The sequence below is a fragment of the Lagenorhynchus albirostris genome, chromosome 2, assembly GCF_949774975.1.
Source record: "Lagenorhynchus albirostris chromosome 2, mLagAlb1.1, whole genome shotgun sequence".
In the NCBI taxonomy this organism is placed as follows: Eukaryota; Metazoa; Chordata; class Mammalia; order Artiodactyla; family Delphinidae; genus Lagenorhynchus; species Lagenorhynchus albirostris.
The window spans coordinates 178,189,111-178,208,664 of NC_083096.1; the positions used below are offsets into that span (position 1 = coordinate 178,189,111).

General features: G+C 42.6%; 1 protein-coding gene across 5 annotated transcripts in view; it reads right to left on the minus strand.

Annotated features, from left to right (window-relative positions):
* PEX14 (peroxisomal biogenesis factor 14) overlaps positions 1 to 19,554 on the minus strand; it is a 137,413-nt gene that overhangs the window by 23,278 nt on the left and 94,581 nt on the right. For 4 of the 5 annotated variants that reach the window (XM_060141469.1, XM_060141467.1, XM_060141468.1 and 1 more), the window contains one exon: positions 4,567 to 4,695. The exons of the other annotated variant lie outside the window; for it this stretch is intronic. In XM_060141469.1, the coding sequence (XP_059997452.1) occupies positions 4,567 to 4,695 (129 nt within the window). The remainder of the gene's footprint in view (positions 1 to 4,566; positions 4,696 to 19,554) is intronic. 5 annotated transcript variants of the gene reach the window in all.

Genomic DNA, 19,554 nt, shown 5'->3' on the forward strand with positions numbered 1-19,554 from the left:
TGTCCCCTACTTCTGCAGCCTGCTCCACACAGAGCACACAGGAGGCCTCACTGACTGGCTACCTTGGCATCAACCCCAAGAGTTGATGGTATTACTCGGCAGCCTGGCAATTCTCAAGCACACGTCCACCATCATTTATTCATTCAACAAGTGTTTCTGGAAAGCCTGCTAAGTCAGAACCTCGGGCCATAGATTAAAAAAAAAAGCCTCTGAGCTCAAGAAACTCACAGTTTAATAGGAAGTGAGTAAATATTTCAGTGTAGTGTGGTGGCGAGCAGGGGGCTGATCAAGGCAAGGGGAACCTCCATCCCAGTTGGAATGGAGGCATTTGAAAGGGAGTTATGGGCAGAGCATCTGGACCCCTGTCGCATCCAGCGCACACCCAGCATGTCTTCTCTAATTCCCCACGCAGCATCTGCTCTGATGGTACAAATAATTTTAATATTAGTCTAAGAATAATACAGTTAAATAGGTAATACAGCCTCAAAAATAATTACACAATGCATTTCAAAGTAAAAAAGCCATGTGATTTTGACTGTCCTCCGTCAGGGAGATGACCTGGCGGCCAACTCCCCCGGGTTGTCTCTTCTGACACTCCTATCCCATGTTGCAGCCGCTCTGACCATCACATGGTCTCACGTCCATGTGGCTTTGCTTTAGCTTGGATGCTCCGGTCCATCCTGTCTGGTCACTGTACCAATCATGCCCCAGGTCCAGTTAGGCATCTCCTGCTCTCTGAGGTGCCCCTTCACCTTGTCTGTACCACCATCCTGGGCTGACCTCATAGCACTGCTGTGTTCCCTGAACTGTCTTTCCTACTGGACAGGAGGGCTGGAGAGAGAGACCAGCCAGGCCTTAATCGTCCCATCCCAGGGGTCCGGCACAGTGCCTGGCACACAGCAGGTATTCAGTAATCAACGCTCCCTCGGGGATCTAAGACAATCAAGGGAAAGTTTATGTTACTAACCAGGGCCAGAAGAGAAACAAACTGAGAAAGAGCACACAACACTCTCCCAGGGTTTCTAATGAAATGTCAAAGCCTTTCACCAACCTCAGACATGTACATCCTATTTTAAGAAGAGGCAACTGAAGCTGTAGGTCAGTCTTTGAAAAAGCCTAAATTGTTTACCAAAGACAGTGGCGGGGGGGAATATTTAAGCCTAAGAAAAATTATTATCATACAAAATTCACACTGGCCTTGCCTGTATTTCAAAGCTACCTTGCTTTCTTGTCTCTCTGGAAGGAAAGAAGAAAAGTCATCTTAGAATGAATGAATCAGTCAAGCACTTACAAGGACTTTAGTTCAGGACTGTGTTAGGCTCTGCACATAGACACACACACTGATTCCTGCTTCAAAGTCGAACAAAAACAAACCAAAACGAGAAACAGAAGATGTCAAATTTCCTCTTGCATCCCGGCCTGACTTTTCCTGAGCTCTACCCGACTTTCTTTTAAGCCCTGACAACTCTGGTTTATTCTCACACCAGGTGACACCAAGCTTCCCCTGGTGTCAACCTCCTCCTACTTTCACAAAGCCTTCTCTGACTTCTCGAGCCTACATTAATTTTTCTCTTTTCTGTATTCCTGTGGAGTTTCTTGTCTGTATAATTAATTTTGGCATTAAATCACAATGTCTTATATTATTATCTTTTTCTTAAGAGTTTATCTTATCTCTCCCAGAGAGCCTGTAAGATTCTTAAAGATCATGTTTTGAATCTCTCATGATACTGTACTGAGCATATAGCAGGTTCTTAATAAACAGTGATGAACTGGTACCATTTCTGCTAGGTCTCCATGTTCTCTTTGCTGATGCTGGCATTCACTAACATCTCAAGGTCAACCACATTCACCAAAAAGCAGAGATATCATAAGAGGCACCGAGTGGGACACCTGCCACCAAGCAGGAGGGCGGGCAAGTCCAGAGGTGACGATCCCCGAGCACTGGCCTCCCAGGGGTGGTCTCGGAAAAGCCACCCTTCCTGGAGACATTAGCGTTTGGGGCTGAGCCCAGAAAATCCCATTTTCTAGGCTTGGGCTCAGAGATGGAATGTCCTTAAAAAGCCAAGAAATGGGAAGGAAAGGGCTGCCCGAGCTCCAGATGTAAAATCTGCAGGAACACACATCAGTGGAGGCCATAAATCCCTCCCAGGACGCAGACAATGCCTCGCTGATAAGCATGCAGATTGCACACCTAGTTCAGAAACTCCCCTGAGTTTGCTTGTAATTAAGGGGGTTAGAAAGGTAAAAAAAAATATATAAACCCAATTAATCATTTAAATACTTAAAGTCAGATTTTTTCCTCACTCCAGGATTAGTATATTTCATAACGCCAGAAGCAGACAGCCCTGGTTTTTACTGGGGTTCATTTTAGAGCATGTTTAAACTAGTCAGATTGAGTGATGCTTCCAGCAACTAATCGCATGTCAAATAAAAGATATTTTATGTAATAAATTACCGCTACAAGTAATTCAAATGTCATTTATCAGTTTTATTATCAGTCAGGCAAAGTCTTGTTTCTCTATATTAATCAAAATCAAGCTTTTTTTTTTTTTTGGAGTAGTTTTGACACCTCTTGGCAAAAGTACAGAAGTGAAGAGGTAGAGTCAACCCCAAGCTGAGAGGAGCGGGGTAACGGTACAAGAAGAATGAAGCTCGAGGGTGACAACTAAAAAACTCCAGGTATTTAAAATTACCATTACCATTGTTTTTATACTAGCGTCAAAGCAGGAAGGAGTCTGTCTCTAAGAAGATGTATTTTATTTTTAGGGCTGGGAGACTCTTAAAAATACTCCTACCTAAATACCTAAACGCGTAATGCTTCTTCTCAGAGAGATCTGGGCAGGAGAGTGATTTAAATGACTGACTCGCCCCTCCCAGACCCATTCTTTTGCCTCTTCAGAAAGACTAGCAGTTTAACCCTTTGTGCCCACTGAAAGCAGGCAAACGCATGATGCTTTAGGCCAACTCTGTGACCAACAGAACAATTTGTTCTGAGCAAGGAGTTTCCAAGTAGCGGAGAGACCTGTTTGGTATTAAGCCATGGAGGAAACAGCTGGAATAGAACAGATGTGCATTTTAGAAAATTCTGCACCCCAGCTGCCACTGCCCGTCCTCAACAAATCCCATCAAACCCTGGGCCCAAGGACACACCTGAAGAAAAAGTGTGGAGACTTAGCCTTTGGTTTAAAAGAAACACAGAGACTATGTTTAGTGACCCAAAGCAACACAATGGATAGAAAAGAACGTCAGCCAGGACTGAGAATGAGTCCCAGGCTGACAAATAGCTGCCACTGACTCAGCAGCCCCAGTACAAGGCTCATCACTGAGCACCGGTCTCAGAGGTCACACGACACCAGTGGTTTGTTAGACAAGGCGACCACGGATAGATCAGCTTGAGTTCGTGCTACCTGGCCTCACCCATTCAGCCTTTTCCAGAGAGCAAAAGAAAGGTGATATCTAAACGAGACCTGTGATACACAAAGCATATTCTAACCTACTGCCTGGCCCCCGCGCTGTCTGTACGGAAGACTGCACTTCCCTAGCTGTGGGAAGGACGGCGAAGTGGGGGCCGGAAGGCGGTTCCAGGCCACGTGGTGGGGATCAAAACAAGTCTGGCATTTTAAACTGCGCCTTTTAAAATCTGATATCTGACACTTTAAAATCATGTTTTGAAAAAAAGAAAACTTCCGAGATAGACCATTAAAATGAAGACAATTACAGAAAAGGCATTTTGAAAGACAGCAGATCCAAGGCTGAAGTCTTATGTTAAACACACAAAACTGAGCAATTTTCCATTGCTTTGGAGTCAATTTTAACCTTTTTAGGTTTTTCATAAGTGACTTAAGGAAGGAGTTCTGCCTATATTTTGGAAGTGTACATTTATTACTAGCTTAAAGAAGCTTTATTGCTAAAAGTAGCTTTCATTTAAAAACAACAAAAACCTCTCACGGGTCATGTTCTCATGTAATAATTAAAAGCTGCATTCAAAAAGGACCTTCACATTTAATGTGAAATTCTCTAACAGATTGCCACTACATAAATATACATGGTATAGCCAGGACAAGGAAGGAAGGAAGGAAGAAAAGGAGGGTGGGATGAGGAAGGCTAGCCTAAATCTACTAATATTAACTTTAAAAGATAAAACTAGGAGACAAGTTATTTCAGTGACCAAACAAGAATGCACCCATAAATCAGATGTTTATGTTCTTATTAGTGAAACAGTAACATGCAAAAAGCATTGATATAAGAAAACGGAAACTGAACCAATAAATACTTTTACAGATTCCTGCTTGAAACCAAAATCCTTGAAACAAGACAATAAACTCATTTATTCTGGTACCTTGAGTCTTAAAACCTCTGTCACATACTTAAAAGTTCGTCTAGAAGAGGATTTGGGTGTGTCACAGTCTTTTGGAAAAACCCAAGAGCCATCTCCTACTCCCAGTCCCCCACCCCCACCCCCACCCCGCCACGCCTGCTGACTCTGGGAGACGTGAAGCGCTGCCCTTTGGCCAGAGTCCTGAATCCCAGTCAAGGTTAAAGCCAGAGTTTGAGCGGGTGACTTACTATATGGCTGCGAAATGAGGTGAGGGGGCTGGACAGGAACCACCTGTGTGGCTGGGCCCAAGGACGCAGGCTCATCGGCAGCCGTGCCCGACTGCTGGAAAGCCAAATCAATCTCTTCATCCGTCAGCCCTGGGGAAGAAGAGGACATAATTGCAGGTGAGTACCTTTTGCCACTGTCCATGGCTGCAACGAAATCATTTGAGAAAAGACCTTAGAGTCACAGGATGCCTAGCATCCTAGTAAGTTGCTTCCCCGATTTCGGATTCTCTGGAACCTCACTCAGCTGCAATTTAACCTTAAGCGACAGAATATTAGCCTCAACACTGCTTCCAAATGTGGCTCATTCAATTTCCTTAATTTATCCTTGAGTTTATTGCTGCTTTTGAAGTCTCTCAGTACTGCAATTCTCCATTCTTCCCCGAAAACAGATACCATCAAACTGCAAATGTGGCTCATTTTAATCCGTAATGGTGTTAAAAAAAAAAAAAAAAAAGGGGAAAAAACTAACAATAATGCATGAAAACAGACAGGGAAACAAAAAACTAATTATTGGGTGAGACGACTAATTAGTCTAGATCGTTTCTGAAGACGGGAATAATTTGCTTTATTTTATGACAAATGCAGAAATAAAAAGAAAAATCAGGACTGACTGTGATTAGTATGAATGGGATATAGAATGTAAAGAAGAAAATAAAACAAGAAAACAGATCAAAACAAGGCCAGGCCCAAACTTTCAGATGATTATTACTCTAGACTATCACAGGCTGCCTATATCGCCTTTGGCTAGTTTTTCTTTTTCCTTTTTTTAAAAAAATCCTCCCAACACTCTAAACCACAGTGCACTTGGGACATGAGGAAATTGCAGGGCGCCATCTGCAGTGGCTATGACATGTGGAGAGGCTTTGCCCAAGGAGGAATAAAAGGCAAGTGAAAAACCCAGGAAGACATTTCCAGTGGGCGCACAGCTGGAATATTTCAACAGGTCGGAGGCAGACCAGGGACGCCGGCTCTGGGGGAAGAGGACGAGGGCACTGACCAATCCAAAGCATCTGCACGAGGAGTGGCGCACAGGTGTGAGAGAGACTTCCCCACAGGGCAGCTCTGTGTCGCAGGGGAAGCAGCCGTGTGCACGGAAATGCTCCAAGTGCTGCGACTAGGAGAAGCAGGTGGGAGGTCACTGCTAGTCTTTGCAAAAGAGCACTCTGGCCGGCCCGAGCTGTTCTGGGAATCCCGACATTCAGTCCAGCCACAACACAGAACTTTTAAACTAGAGCCGAGAGCTCGTCCACATCGGGCCGGCAGCTCTCCATCGGAGGTCCGCAGCATGGTCTATCTGTCCCTGGGGGAGGTGAAGTACAAGGAGGCTCTGAGGGTCAACATCTCCCGAAGCATGGTGCCTCGAGCTCTGTGCCAAGGGGCTAGACGGCAGAGCCCATTAATGCTCTAAGCACAGCGCTGCCCCACACTACGCTGGCATGTGAGTTGGCTGCAGCCGCCCCTCAAACTCTTCATGCCCCACCACAAGTGGTCAAGGGAGAATTCCTGAACTATTCTAAATGGCCCTGGACCCTCTCTTCTCTCTGCACCGAGCACTTGAGGTCCCTCCCCACTTAACACCGCATCCCTTTCCCTCTTTGCCCTCAGCACATGACAGAGCCCGCCAGTGGTGGGCAAGGCCACACCTCCGTGGAGTCTCAGTGCTGCTGGGTCGCCCGAGCAAGCGCACCATCCTCTCAACAGACTGACGGGGCAGAGGAGAGGCTGGCAGGGGGCAAAGAGGATCATTTACTGGCGCTTGGCACCTTCAAATACAAGAGCTGAATTTGAATACGTGGGGCTAGCCAGGGGATGTTCCTCCTCCCTAAGCCCCCAGCTTGCTGCAAAAGGACCGCTTTATTGTGATGTCACCTCCCAAGGACAGGGGCAGGAGAGACAGACGAGCCGGGCAAACACAGAGAACACACTTCACTGAGCGAGCGCCTCCCAGGCTCCAGCCCGGGTACTGACTGCCAGTCACTCCTCGGTAGAAAGGGGAACCCCTTTCAGAGTTCTAGTAGGAAAGACACGGTTTTAACCAGTCATAATCAGCCATGAAAGAAGACAGTGGCACATGCGGCATCAGCACGAGCTACTGGTCACTGGTACACAATGGGACTTCATAAAGCTGGTGGTTCGTGTGCCTTGTCAGCCACTGGCTGCAAATGAGGATAATTTTCCCAAAAGGAGCATTCGGTTGCATTCTCATTTTCCCTTTTGGCTCTTTCAAATATAAACAAGTACCATAATGTTTAACGCTGGGGAAATATACAGCAAGTTACAGGCTGTGCTGCAGCCCTGAGAGCTGGAGCTGGTTAAAGGGACAGGACTCCCTGACCACTGTCCTGCCCTCTGGCCCTGAGCTTTTACGAAGCCTATTTTCCTAATAAAACATATCCCTTGCATTATTGCAGCCAAGCCCACTAGTGAAGCCCCGGTTTAAAGGGCATCAGCACTTCCTTCCAAGCTCTTGTTTTATACAGACCTTATCATTTGATGCTCTAAATTTACATTGGCTGGAATTCTGATATCCCTAGTTCTCTGGAGAGTCAGAATTTGATTTAGTTACAGAAAATGAATCACTTTTCTTCTTTTTTAAAAAAATAAGCATTTTAACGATCTCACTGAATAAGATAATTTCAGAGCTGGGCCATTATCCTAGCCATTGCCCTTATTTAACAGATTAAAAAACAAAAAAACAAAACACTGAGGGCTAAGAAGGGTGAAAACTATGTCTCAAATCATACTAGTAAAAGCCTGGTGATGCCAGATGAAACCCCAGCCCGGTGACTTCCAACTACAGCGCAGAGTTACAACACATCAAAATGATGCCTAAAGTCTTCAATCTTGTTAAAGAAAATATGAGGACTAATTTGTCTTCCCCCAGCCCCGCCCCCACCGGCACCCCATCCATAGGAAGAACCAGTGAATGCTGTTTTGGGGCTATCCCAAAACAACACAGGAACCTAACACCTGGGTCCTATTTGCAAATGACACCTGGACAACTTTTTGAACACTACCAGAGTGACAAGATAGAGCGACCTCATCTCCTTCTAATATTCTAATCAAATAAATCCAAAGGCCTCTCACAGACTGGTGCCTACGCTTCCCTTAGTGGCCTTTTCCTCTGGAGTGTCCCCAGCTTTGGGAAGATTGACTCTGCAAGACTCAAGTGATTCATCTGGGACTCACAGAGCCTGAGGTGGGGAGGAGTGTCATTCCTTTCAGGTATCTACCACTCACCAGCGCCTGGCGCTGAAAGGACCCTGCCTTTAGGGATGGGGTACTGCCTTAGGGCCCACACATAAGACAGCCAGGTTCTCACCCACTCCCACTGAGATAAACAGTGGAGAACTTCGATTGAGACCGTGCAGAATCCAAAAGGTTAAAAGGAATAATAAAGGAAACTGCCGATTGTAAGTGAATTATATTTGGCTCTGAAAGCTGAGGTACAGGCTATATTGTAAAAGGCAGCTCTTTGCGTTGTTTACCATCACCCTGACTAATGCAGACCTTTTTTTTGTTTTTGTTTTAAATAATCTCATGCAAATTAGACACACATACTTCCTTCCAGTTGATTGCTATCTGCAATCTAACCGCAGAGGGACTGAGCAAGGGCTGAGCAGAGGAGAGACAGGAGGAAAGGGTGTCACTGTCCTGTGGCAGGCAAACCTCCTCCCCTCCCATCCCTGACTCACATGTCCTTTAGCTGCTGCCTTTGGAAGAATGAGCCAATTTTAATAAAGCCTAAAATTTTCTTTTAGCACTAGCACTTTGCATTTAGATGTTCTCTCAGTAACTTCACCTCTGCTACTTGGTGATTCCAGGAGCTACCAGCCCCTCCCCCAGCCTGTGACACTGACAATTAAACTATGTTATTGATAGAGAGCAAAACTAAGGAAGTCCTGCTCGGTTATTCCATCCACTCACTAGCTTTACTCAAGAGGAGGAGAAACGGAAGAGGGGACTTGTCTGAGGTGAGCAGATGGAGCAGGACGCCTGCCTCTATCATTTCACCTTTAAGACCACAGCTGCCTGATCTGCAAAGCTGCGCTCAATTCAAAGCGAGCCCTGCAGACGAAGACCCGGAGCCAGGATGGACTGCTAGTTCCCTCGGCTCTCTGGAATCTACTTCTCCAAACAGTTCCCTTTCCCAGGAGACTGCCCCTGTGTAGATGCTGGGCCAAGGACTTCTCTTCCATCACTTTCTCCAGGGTGGGATTCTTTTAAAAGAACAGAAACAAGAGAGCTACATTCTATTGATTAATAAAGCCCCGTGTTACTGCTGCAGCAGCTGAAGTCAACGGCCTCCGGGCTGCCACACCTGCTTATTTTTATCCTTCAGAAGATAAACAAAATTGTTTAAAGATTCCTATTAAAATGCAAACAGAACCAAACCAGTTGACTGTGTAAGCTGCAGCCAACTGGCTCACAGTGCCACTGGGTCCTTTCCCACCACTCAGCTCAGACAAACCGGGCACCGGGGAGGGCGACTTTTTTCTGTGGGACTGGCGGTTCAAGAGCTTCTCAGAATAAGGAGCCTCAACTCTCTCCCCAGTGACCGCTGGGCACTGCCCCAGGGCCTGGCTCCATGCAGGGGGAGAAGAAAGAGAGATGACAGCAGACAGCAGTGTTCTCTGTATCCCTCAGGTCAAACAACCACCAGGGCAGCAGGGTTAGGAATAGTTTGGATATAAGCAAGGTGATGAACGCCTGACAGCACAATCCGGGCCAGTCCGAGTATTATAATAAAAATGTGGAGTCTGATGGGGACTAGGGAACAGGGCCAGAGGGCCAGTGGCAACGGGCAGCAGTTATGGGCTGGCCACTCGGCCGTCTTCCTCCCCCGCCCCATTGCAGTCCCTCTATTTACAGGACTTGGGAGATTCATCTGGGACGCAGGGAGACTGAGCACGGGTCACCTCTCTCGGAACACAGCTAGTTATCTACCCAGGCACTCTGGGAGGAGATGAGGCAGAGAAGACAGCTGGCTAAAAATACTCCCCAAATTAAAAGAAAAATCAACTCTCTCAGAAAAGGTTAGGGGAGGAGAAAGGGAAAAAGTATTTTTATTTTATTTTATTAACATTTTGTTGGAACAGTGGAGTACAATAAGGACTCTCAGAGCCTCTAAAAGTCATTGGATGACCTGTAGACCCCTATTTCCCAGTGCCTTGTATAAAATTGAATTTTTTAAACATAAATTACACGTAATGACGACACTGTAAAAACTAACAGTAATGGAAAGCTGTGCTGTATTTCATTAGCCTGTATTATTCCGTGCCACCTGATCCAGCCGGGCCTTGTTTATGAGTTAGTGTGTTAGCAGATGCCGATGGAAGCATTTGCTTCGACCTTGCTCTTCTCATTGGGGCATGAAATTACGACGGCAGCACCTTGATATTACAGCCATAAATACAGTAAACTGCAAATTTAAGCCAACGGCTCCTATTGTCTCTGAACATAAAGCTGATCGGTATTTATTTAAAAGGAGAACAAAAAAAATATTATATATCACCTTGTTTATGAGGCCTCCCCCACCCACTTTCTTATCCCCTCCCCCCAGCCCCCCAACCTAATTCACTTGGTTAAAATATTAAGCAAATAAGCCAAATGCTTTCTTCTCTGCTGACTGACTATTCCCAAGCAGCAAAAACAGTTTTTGAGAAAACTAGTTCCAAATATCATCGCCCTGAATGGGTTTTTATAAAAATTGATCTGATGGTGGGGCCCGGTTCCCACCATCTTGATGTTGATACGTAAATTCAAGAACAAGACTTGACACTCTCCCCTCTCCTTAAATAAGGAAGCTCAAACAACAGGAGAAAAAGTTGCTGATGATGCCCTGAAACAGAATGTCCTCTCAGTATCCTTCTAAAAATCGTTAGACAGAAATGCTATTTCAAAAAGCAACGGGGACTTCCCTGGTGGCACAGTGGTTAAGAGTCCGCCTGCCAATGCAGGGGACACGGGTTCGAGCCCTGGTCTGGGAAGATCCCGCATGCCGCGGAGCAACTAAGCCCATCCTCACAACTGCTGAAGCCCATGCTCCGCAACAAGAGAAGCCACCGCAATGAGAAGCCTGCACACGGCAACGAAGCGTAGACCCCCGCTGGCCGCAACTAGAGAGAGCCCGCGTGCAGCAACGAAGACCCAACGCAGCCAATAAATAAATAATTTTAAAAAGGCAGCAAAACACTGCCTCCTGCCACCTAAGGAAAGAAAGATATCTAATCAAGAATATAATTCTCATCTCAACACAGAGAGCCGGGAACCTCTCATTAAAACTTGCACCAATCCCTCCTTATCCCAGGGGACCATAAAGACACTATATCCTTTAAATACATTAAATGTGCAAGAAAAATAAACACAAAGACAAAAGGACACTGGATATCACCCAGCCACGTGGAGTATAAATCACCGAGTAAAAAGCCAGCGCAAAATGTACTGCACTGCTAGCTCAGAGACTGAGCAACCAGCCAGGCTTGGTCCACCATCAGTCTAAAAGAGAAGGCAGCTCTGCTTTCCTAATGTCAGTGGGAGAGGATCTCTGTGCCGCTCAGAGAGGCAGAAGAGAGATGTAAACTCTCAGCCAAGTCCAAGTTCGCAGGTTTCAAAGGGTTAGTGGTGAAAATGGCAGAATATGAGCAGGCAAGCTCTGCAGCCACTACCAGTGAAGCGTGCAGAAGGACGATTTTAGCAGAGAACTAAATGCAAGTTCTAGGGAGCAGTTTTATTCCAAATCAGACAGGATGGGGTCACAGAAGCCAGGGCCCAGTACTATCAATGACATGGCCAAATCAACCAAGATCAAAAGTTTTTGCACATTTACTTCCAATACGTTACTCTACAAGGTAGACGGACTCCCTTGGAGCCCTAAATTATTTCAGCCACACTCATTCAGCTTAGCTCCTTCCGCATAAGGAGGAAACTTCCCTATAAAATTTATTGAGCTTCTCTGGGGAGTAGTATAACTGGTGAACAAGACAGAAGTGAGCTGCCCCTCTGTGTAACACAAATTGAGATCTCTCATGTGAAAGACTGGGAGGGTTTCCAATCAGCATCTGTGATGTCTGTTTTTACATCTATAGTCTAAAGGTCTTTTTTTTTTTCTTTTAATCCCTCTCTGCTAAATTAAAAACAAAAACAAAGAGGAGTTGCTCCTCATATTTGATCATCAATTCCAAGGCACGACAAACATTGCTGCCGGCTATCCCGGACAGCAGCGTCTAACTCTACAGGGTCCTTGGCAACAGGCGGGGAAGTCAGCCCTTCCCACAGTGCAGTGAACAAGCCCTAGGGAAAGGAACGTGTCTTAAAGACTGAGGAGTAGGATAATCAGGAATCACTGCTACTTGAATGCCAAAGGCCAGGAAAGCCAAACGTATGGTTGTACATATGTGGGAAAGCCAAGTAAATATATACCTTTAACTATACTTGAAACTTGCTCCTTTTAGAAGAGGCAGTGAAGTTTTTTTAAAGAAAAAGAAAAATTCACCTTTGACAACCAAAGTAATTCAGATCTGAAAGAAAAGTTGAAGCTCATCTAGTCTATCTCCTGTTCTTTTTGTTTTCCTTTCCTTCTGTTTTACAGATCAAGATAAGAGAACATGGAGAGGGGCAGTGACTTTACTCACAGCCATGGTGAGCCCAGGGGCAGAACCAGACTCCCAACACAGCGCTCTTTTTACTGCTCTGGAGGGATCACGAGAGGGTGGCCTAACACGCCTGCTCCCCACTCTGCTATCTGACACAGCACATTTTAAATAAGCAAACTCTTAGAACCAACAACCTCAAAGACAAGGAAAAATGAAAAGGACATATGGAACATGGGGAAAACTAGGTGAAGGGTACACGGGACCTCTGTGTTAAATAAAAGAATCTATGTATGCACAAACACATCTATGTAGTTGTGTGTACATGCATAAAATAAAGACAGACAAGAAACAGGTAATGCTGGTCCCAGATGGAGAGGAGACTGGTAGCTGGGGACACAGAGTGAAGGCAGACTTTTCACTGTATGTTCTTAGGAACTGTGTCCCATGTGAACATATTTCTGATTCAAAAGAATAAATTAATTTTTAAGAACAAAGAAAATAAGTGGAGGGAGGAAAAAAACCTTAATCGTGAACAAAATCACTTAGAATGGTTATCCCCATTTTCTGGAAGAGAAAAACCAAGACAGAAATAGGTGCAGAGATGTACCCAGGAGCTGGGATTAGAATGACATCCGCAGTATCTAATTTCTTGCTTAACCCACTGTGGCTGTAACCACCAGCAGCCAAGTACAAGGTGGCTTTTTTTTTTTTTAATTGTGTTTTTAAAAGGCAGGCATCTGTTCTATTTTGACACATCCTGGCTGCCCAAATGTTTCTTTCAGCTCTAAATATTTGCTTCACCAATGGAAATGTTTCCATCACTGCAACAAAACAAACATTTGCTTTGGGATGGTAGGGACAGCCATACGCCGTTTCATATGTTACTTGAAACAGCCTGATTTGGGAAACAACCCTACTGTAGGATGCAAACCTAGGTGGAGATTTTTGTTCTTTAAAGAAAACCCCATCACAAGAGTTCCATGCACCAAGGTACACTCTTTGTCACTTAGCTGAATGCTACAAAAGTCCAATGTTCATGTGGGGTTTTCTTTTACATCTTGAATCTTAAACATATGATCAGAAGGTTTGTTATTTGGCATTCAACTTACTTCTTGAAGTTTTAAATTACCGTGCAGCTATCAGATTTTTTTTTAAAGTCCTCATATTAATCTGATATGAACACATTAAAACATGTTATGTTCTAATAGGTCAATACATTATTTTGTCACCGCCTATTTGCGTAGCTCCAATGAATCTGGTATTGGTTGCTATTGTCAACATTATTAGTATAGAGATAAATATTAAGTACTCAACCACATCTATAAATATTTGAGTGCTTATTTTGCTAGGCAATGTGAGAGAGCCAAGACCTCATCTTCCCGACCTGTTAAATGGCAGCTTCCCTCTTCCCCCCCAATTTCTCCCATTGGATGAGTACTTTGTCTACCTTCTAAGTACAATATAACACATGTAATATTATGATATGCAGACATATGATATATAAAACACAGAAATATCTATTGATAAAAATAGCACGTCAACTACAGAAAACATGGAAAATAAAGGAAAGCATAGAGAAAAGTTAAAAATCACTCATATTTCCACTCTCCAACCATAATAATAGCTAAAACTGACTAAGACCAAGTGTCAAAGAGTTTTAGGAGCTTTTCATTTTCTTTTCGCTGTGCCGTGCAGCTTGCAGGAACTTAGTTCTGCGACCAGGGATTGAACCCGGGCCACGACAGTGAAACCATCCTGAGTCCTAACCACGGGATAGGGAATTCCTGAGGAGCTTTTTACATTTTTAACTCTGAATCCCAACACTACCCTTTGCAGGGCCATGGAGATGCACAACTCCAGGCCCCACATCACTGTGTTTGTGGCATCGTGGACCCATGCAGCTCATAACCCAAGTGGCCACAAGTGGCAACAGTGCTTTATTCTCCCCACCTCGCAGATGGGGAAGCGAGGCGCAAGGACAGTAAAGCCACTCCCCGAAGGTCCTGGTGCCGCGGGCAGGGAGCAGGCTTCAGAGCCCAAGTTCTTCCTCACAACTCCACACAACTCAAGAGGAAACAGTCCAAATCTCTGTTTCAGTTGAAAGGAACACTGATATCCCTGACCTCTAGCATATCACTCACATGTATTGGTCAAGTTATTAAGACTGAATTTTTTTCAAATTAAAAATGATTTTTGAATGAGAATACCCAAAGCTGGCGAGGGTGCTGTGGAAGAGCAAACTGAGCAGTTTCTAGAAGACAATTCGGCACTCGATCTCAAGAGTATTTAAAAATGTTCAGACCCTTTGACGATTTTACTCCTAAGAAATAATAACATAACGTAGTGTAAGACTAATATACGAAGATGGCTTGTCACCATATTTTGAATAACAGCAAAAAATCTGAACAACGTAAATGTCCAAAGAGAAATGATTAGACAAATTATGACATATTTCAGTAATGTAATATTATTCAAATGCTCACAGTCATATGGACAATTTTTGATGGCATGGGAAAATGCTTTTGATACATTAAGACATAAAAAAGCAGGTGTTGTTATATTCCTAGCATGATCTCAATTATAATACATTTTTTAAAAAGCACAAAAGGAAGCAGTTTTGCATCATTTTTAACTTAATCTGAATTCAACTTATACACGTTCAGAAGGAAGGAGTGAAGGAAAAATGACACTATCAGCAGTGGAGAGGGGTCTACACTGTCATTCAACAAGTGCTGTGTCTTCAAGTAAGCATGAGACAGGAGGTCTGAATTTACTGTCCGCTCATCAGCTCATTCCCGCACACCCTGGCAGTCTGAGCACCCTGCTGCAGGGTGTTTTCTCCCCATACATCTTGGCACCCCTATGCAAAGCCAGCCATGTCATCTGGTGTCAAACCAAAGGTCTAGTTCACTGTGAAGGAAAATGTGGCTACACTGGCCTTACTGAAAGGTAATACACCAGTCCCCTGCATCACATCTTTCTAAGGGATTTTGGACATTCTTTTAAAAATTAATATCTAATAGATATATTCCCATAGTACAATTCTGTATTCTAAAATGCAAAACAGTGAAAAGTTAAGTCTCCTTTCCACTCCTGTAACCAGGCCACCTAGTTATATCTTCCAGAGGCCACCACTGCTACTAGTTTCTTATATACCTTCTAAAGGTAGTCCATGAATATGAAAGTGCGTTCATATATTCATATATTTTATATATTATACATGCGTATGTATTTATGTGTATACGTATATATTTCTAATACAAATAATAGCATGGTATAAATACTGCTCTACACCTTGCTATTTTTAATTACTATATCTTAGAGAGCATTCCATACTATTAGTATCTATAGAGCCCTCCCACTCTATTTAACAGCTATAAGGTAAGGTATTCCATCATATGGATGTACCACAACTTAACTTGTCCCTTATTGTACTTTTACTGTTATAAACAAAGCCCCAATACAAGGCCTTGTATGTGCCATTTGTACATGTGCAAGTATGTTCCTGGAAGTAGACTCAGATAGGTGCCGTTTAAATTTTGATAAATATTGACAAACTGCCCTTCTTAGAGGTTATTTCCCCTTACATTCCCACCAGTGTGTGCGTGTCTGTTTCCTACAACTTTGCCTATGTGATCTTATCAAAGTTTTTTATCTTTGTCATTCTGAAAGGTAAAAAGATGGTCTCACTGTAGTTTTATTTTTTTCTCACTGTAGTTTTAAATAAACATTTCTTGGTGTTCTATAAACATACAGAAAAGCATGCAAACATTAAGTGTACAGCTTAATGAATTTTCACACAGTGAAACATCCATGTAACTACCACTCAGATCAAAACCAGAACACCTTCAGGTGCATTCCTCTTGTTCCCTCCCAGTGGCCACTTAACTTCTAATACCACAGGTCAAGTTCACTTATTTTGGAACTTTATATAAATAGAATAACACAGGAAGCAGTCTTTTACAAAGGGCTTCTTTCACTCAACATTATGCTTGAGAGATTCATCCATGCTGTTGCACACAACCATGGTTCTTTCACTCTAACTACTGTGTAGTATTCTTATATAGGATAAGAATGAACCACAATTTATCTGTTTCTAGTTTTGAACAATCTATATAATTAGTGCTGTCATCAAGATCCTTATACATATATTTTAGAGGGGAACTGCTGGACCATATGGGGTATGCATACTTTAACAGATACTGCCAACAGTTCCAAAGTGGTTACACCAACTCACACTTAGACCAAGAGTACATCCAACACCAAAGCTCCCAGTTTTTTCAATTTTAGCCATTCTGGTGGGTGTAAAGTGTTATCTCATTCTGATTTTAATTTGCATTTCTCTGTTGACTAATGAGGTTGAACATCTTTTTTTTTTATATTTACTGTCTTTATTGGGTACAGTGTCATATATATATATGTATAATATTCATATACAACTATATAAATATGGTATATTTACCTATATATAATATGGAAAGTTTGTTAACTGTATTGTTAGAATCTTGATTGTTTCGTCTGTTTGTACTACCAATTATTGAGGATGATGTTTTAAAACTTTCCATTATGATAGATTTGTCTAGTTCTCCATTCAGTCTGTCCATTTTTGCTTTGGGTATATTGAAACTACGTTACTAGGGACATACATACATAGAAACGTTAAATCTTCCTGGTGGTTGACCATTCTGAAATTTCTTTATTTCTCACTCCACGTTTAAGTCTATCTTGTCTGATATTAGTACCAGGTTACTTTTGGTTAATGTTTGCATGGTATCTTTCCCCATCATTTTACTTTTTTAATCCATTGTTTTTTCATTAAAGGTGTGTTTGATGAATGGAGCTTAGTTGTTTGGGTTTTTTTTTAATTCAATCTTGACAAACTCTGCTTTTAATGGAATATTTAGTCTATTTACATTTAATGTAAATATTAAAATTTTAAAGTTTATATCTTTCATCTTACAATTCATTTTCCTTTTGACCCATTTAATGTCCTCTTTTCGTTCTTCTTGCCAACCTTTTAAAATTCAGTTTTTCCCTCTACTAGCTTGTAGTCGAGGTGGGTTTTGATGGATTTCTCCACCGTCAAGTTACTACCTTCCCTTCTGTAGTTGTTAGATAGCTTGGAGGCGGGAGATACTTGGCTATTTCTCTTCGAACTTTCACCCTCTAATTTTAGCACGTCAGTAGATGATCTTGTCTGCAGTGATAATTACTGTGGTATTTGATGGGGGACCCTCAATTTTTTTTTTCTTTTTTCTTTTTTGGTAACGAAATAAATCACTAAGTATATTTAATGTCAATAGCCACACACATTTAACATCTACTGGTACTTATTTTCACTACCTGTTAGATGTGTATGTCCTCCCAAGATGTACATGGACTATTTCAGCAAGTCTACATTGCTACAATATGCTGTGGTAAGTTACCTGGATATGAGAAATGGGGTTTCAGCGAAGCTATAAATAGAAGAATAACAGACTCTGTGAATATCAAGACATTCTACTGTGGCTCACTATAATAGTTTTCTATCAATCTTCAATGAGACAATAGTATAAAGCACTTTGTAAATTTTCAAGTGATTTAATATGTAAACTACAATTTGGTTATAGAATATAATTCAAAGTATACATGATTTTTCAAATTTAAAATATTGTTGTTACTTTGCCACATGGCTCAATGTGTTATGAATGAAAAGAACATTTTTCATCTGATAGGGACCCTCAATTTTTAAAAGTAAAAGGGGTCCTGAGACTAAGATGTGTAAGAAGCAGTGCCCTAGATATCACCGTACATCCTTGACTTACTGAAGTTCCATATAAATGAGAAATTTACCACTTCACCAACAATTCTAATACTCAGAACACTTTCACTCCCTCCTACCACCTTTTGTGCTATTGCTATACATTTCAATCATACATGTATTTTAAACATTATTTTACACAGCCCATGTTCATTTCATTTTGCCCTTTCACCAGCCTATATTAATTTCTCTTTGCCCTTCCTATATTTGTGTCTTCATGTAGGATCATTTTCTTTCTGACTGAAAATTCCATTAGTATTTCTTTCAGTGCAGGTGTGCTGGCAATGAATTCTCAGTTTTGTTTATCTAGAAATGTATCCTTCACTTTTGAAAAGTGTTCTATTGTGAAATAATTTCAGACTTAGAGAAAAAGTGCAAGAATAGTAGAAAGAACTCTCATATCTTTCACCCAGATTCTTCAAATCTTAAATTTATCACTTTGTACTATAATTCTATATAAATCTGTCTATATAATTATTTTCCCTGAACTGTCTGAGACTAAGTTACAGACATGATGCCCCCTTTCCCCTAAATATTTCAGTATTCCTTTCCTGATTTGGGGGGGGGAGTACATGCTCGTACATAATCACAGTATAATTATCAAAATCAGGGAGTTAATATTGTCAAATTTATACCTGTAACTCAGACCTCTCCTCATACTAATGCATGTGTCCACCTGATACCTCCACCTGGATGTCTAGTAGCGATCTCAAGGTTAGTATGTCTAACACTGAGCTCCTAATCTTGCTCCACTAAACTGCACCATTCCTAGTTAATGGTAACTCCATCCTTCTAGTCACAACACCAAAAACCTTGGAGTTATCCTTAACTTCTGCTTCTCTTTCAGGCTCCGGATCTAACAAATCAGGATATTCCGTTGATTTACTTCCAAATAACAACCAGGGATCTGAGGACTTCTCCCAGCTTCGACCCCGGCTCTACAACTGTCCATTCTTAACACGGGCATCCAGGGTGATCCTGTTAAAGCTTAAATCAGATTATATCACTCTTCTGCTTAAAACCTTCTGATGATTTCTCATTTTACTAAAAGTAAAACTGAAGTTCTCACATGGATCAATACTCACTTCCTGTCAACGCTGTGACCTTACCTCTCACCACGACCCACCCACCTTGTCTACACACAAGCCTCCTTTCTGTTCCTAGAATTTGTCAGACACGCTCCTTCCTTAGGCTTTTGCACAAATGGTTCCCTTTTCCCAGAACTCTTTCTCCCCAGAAATCTGCATGGCTTGCTTCCTCATTTTCCTCAAGTTTTTACTCACGTTTCATTTTAGCAGGGCCTTTCCAGAGCGCTCCATTTAAAACTGCAACCGTCCAAGAACTCACTATTGCTCTTCCTCCTCTTAGATTCGACTTCCCTTTTGTTGTTGTTTGCTAAATGTTTATTTCTTTCTTTGGCTGTGCCGGGTCTTAGTTGCGGCATGCGGGATCTTTAGCTGTGGCATGTGGGATCTAGCTCCCTGACCAGGGATCAAACCCAGGCCCCCTAAATTGGGAGCGTGGAGTCTTAACCACTGGACCAATAGGGAAGTT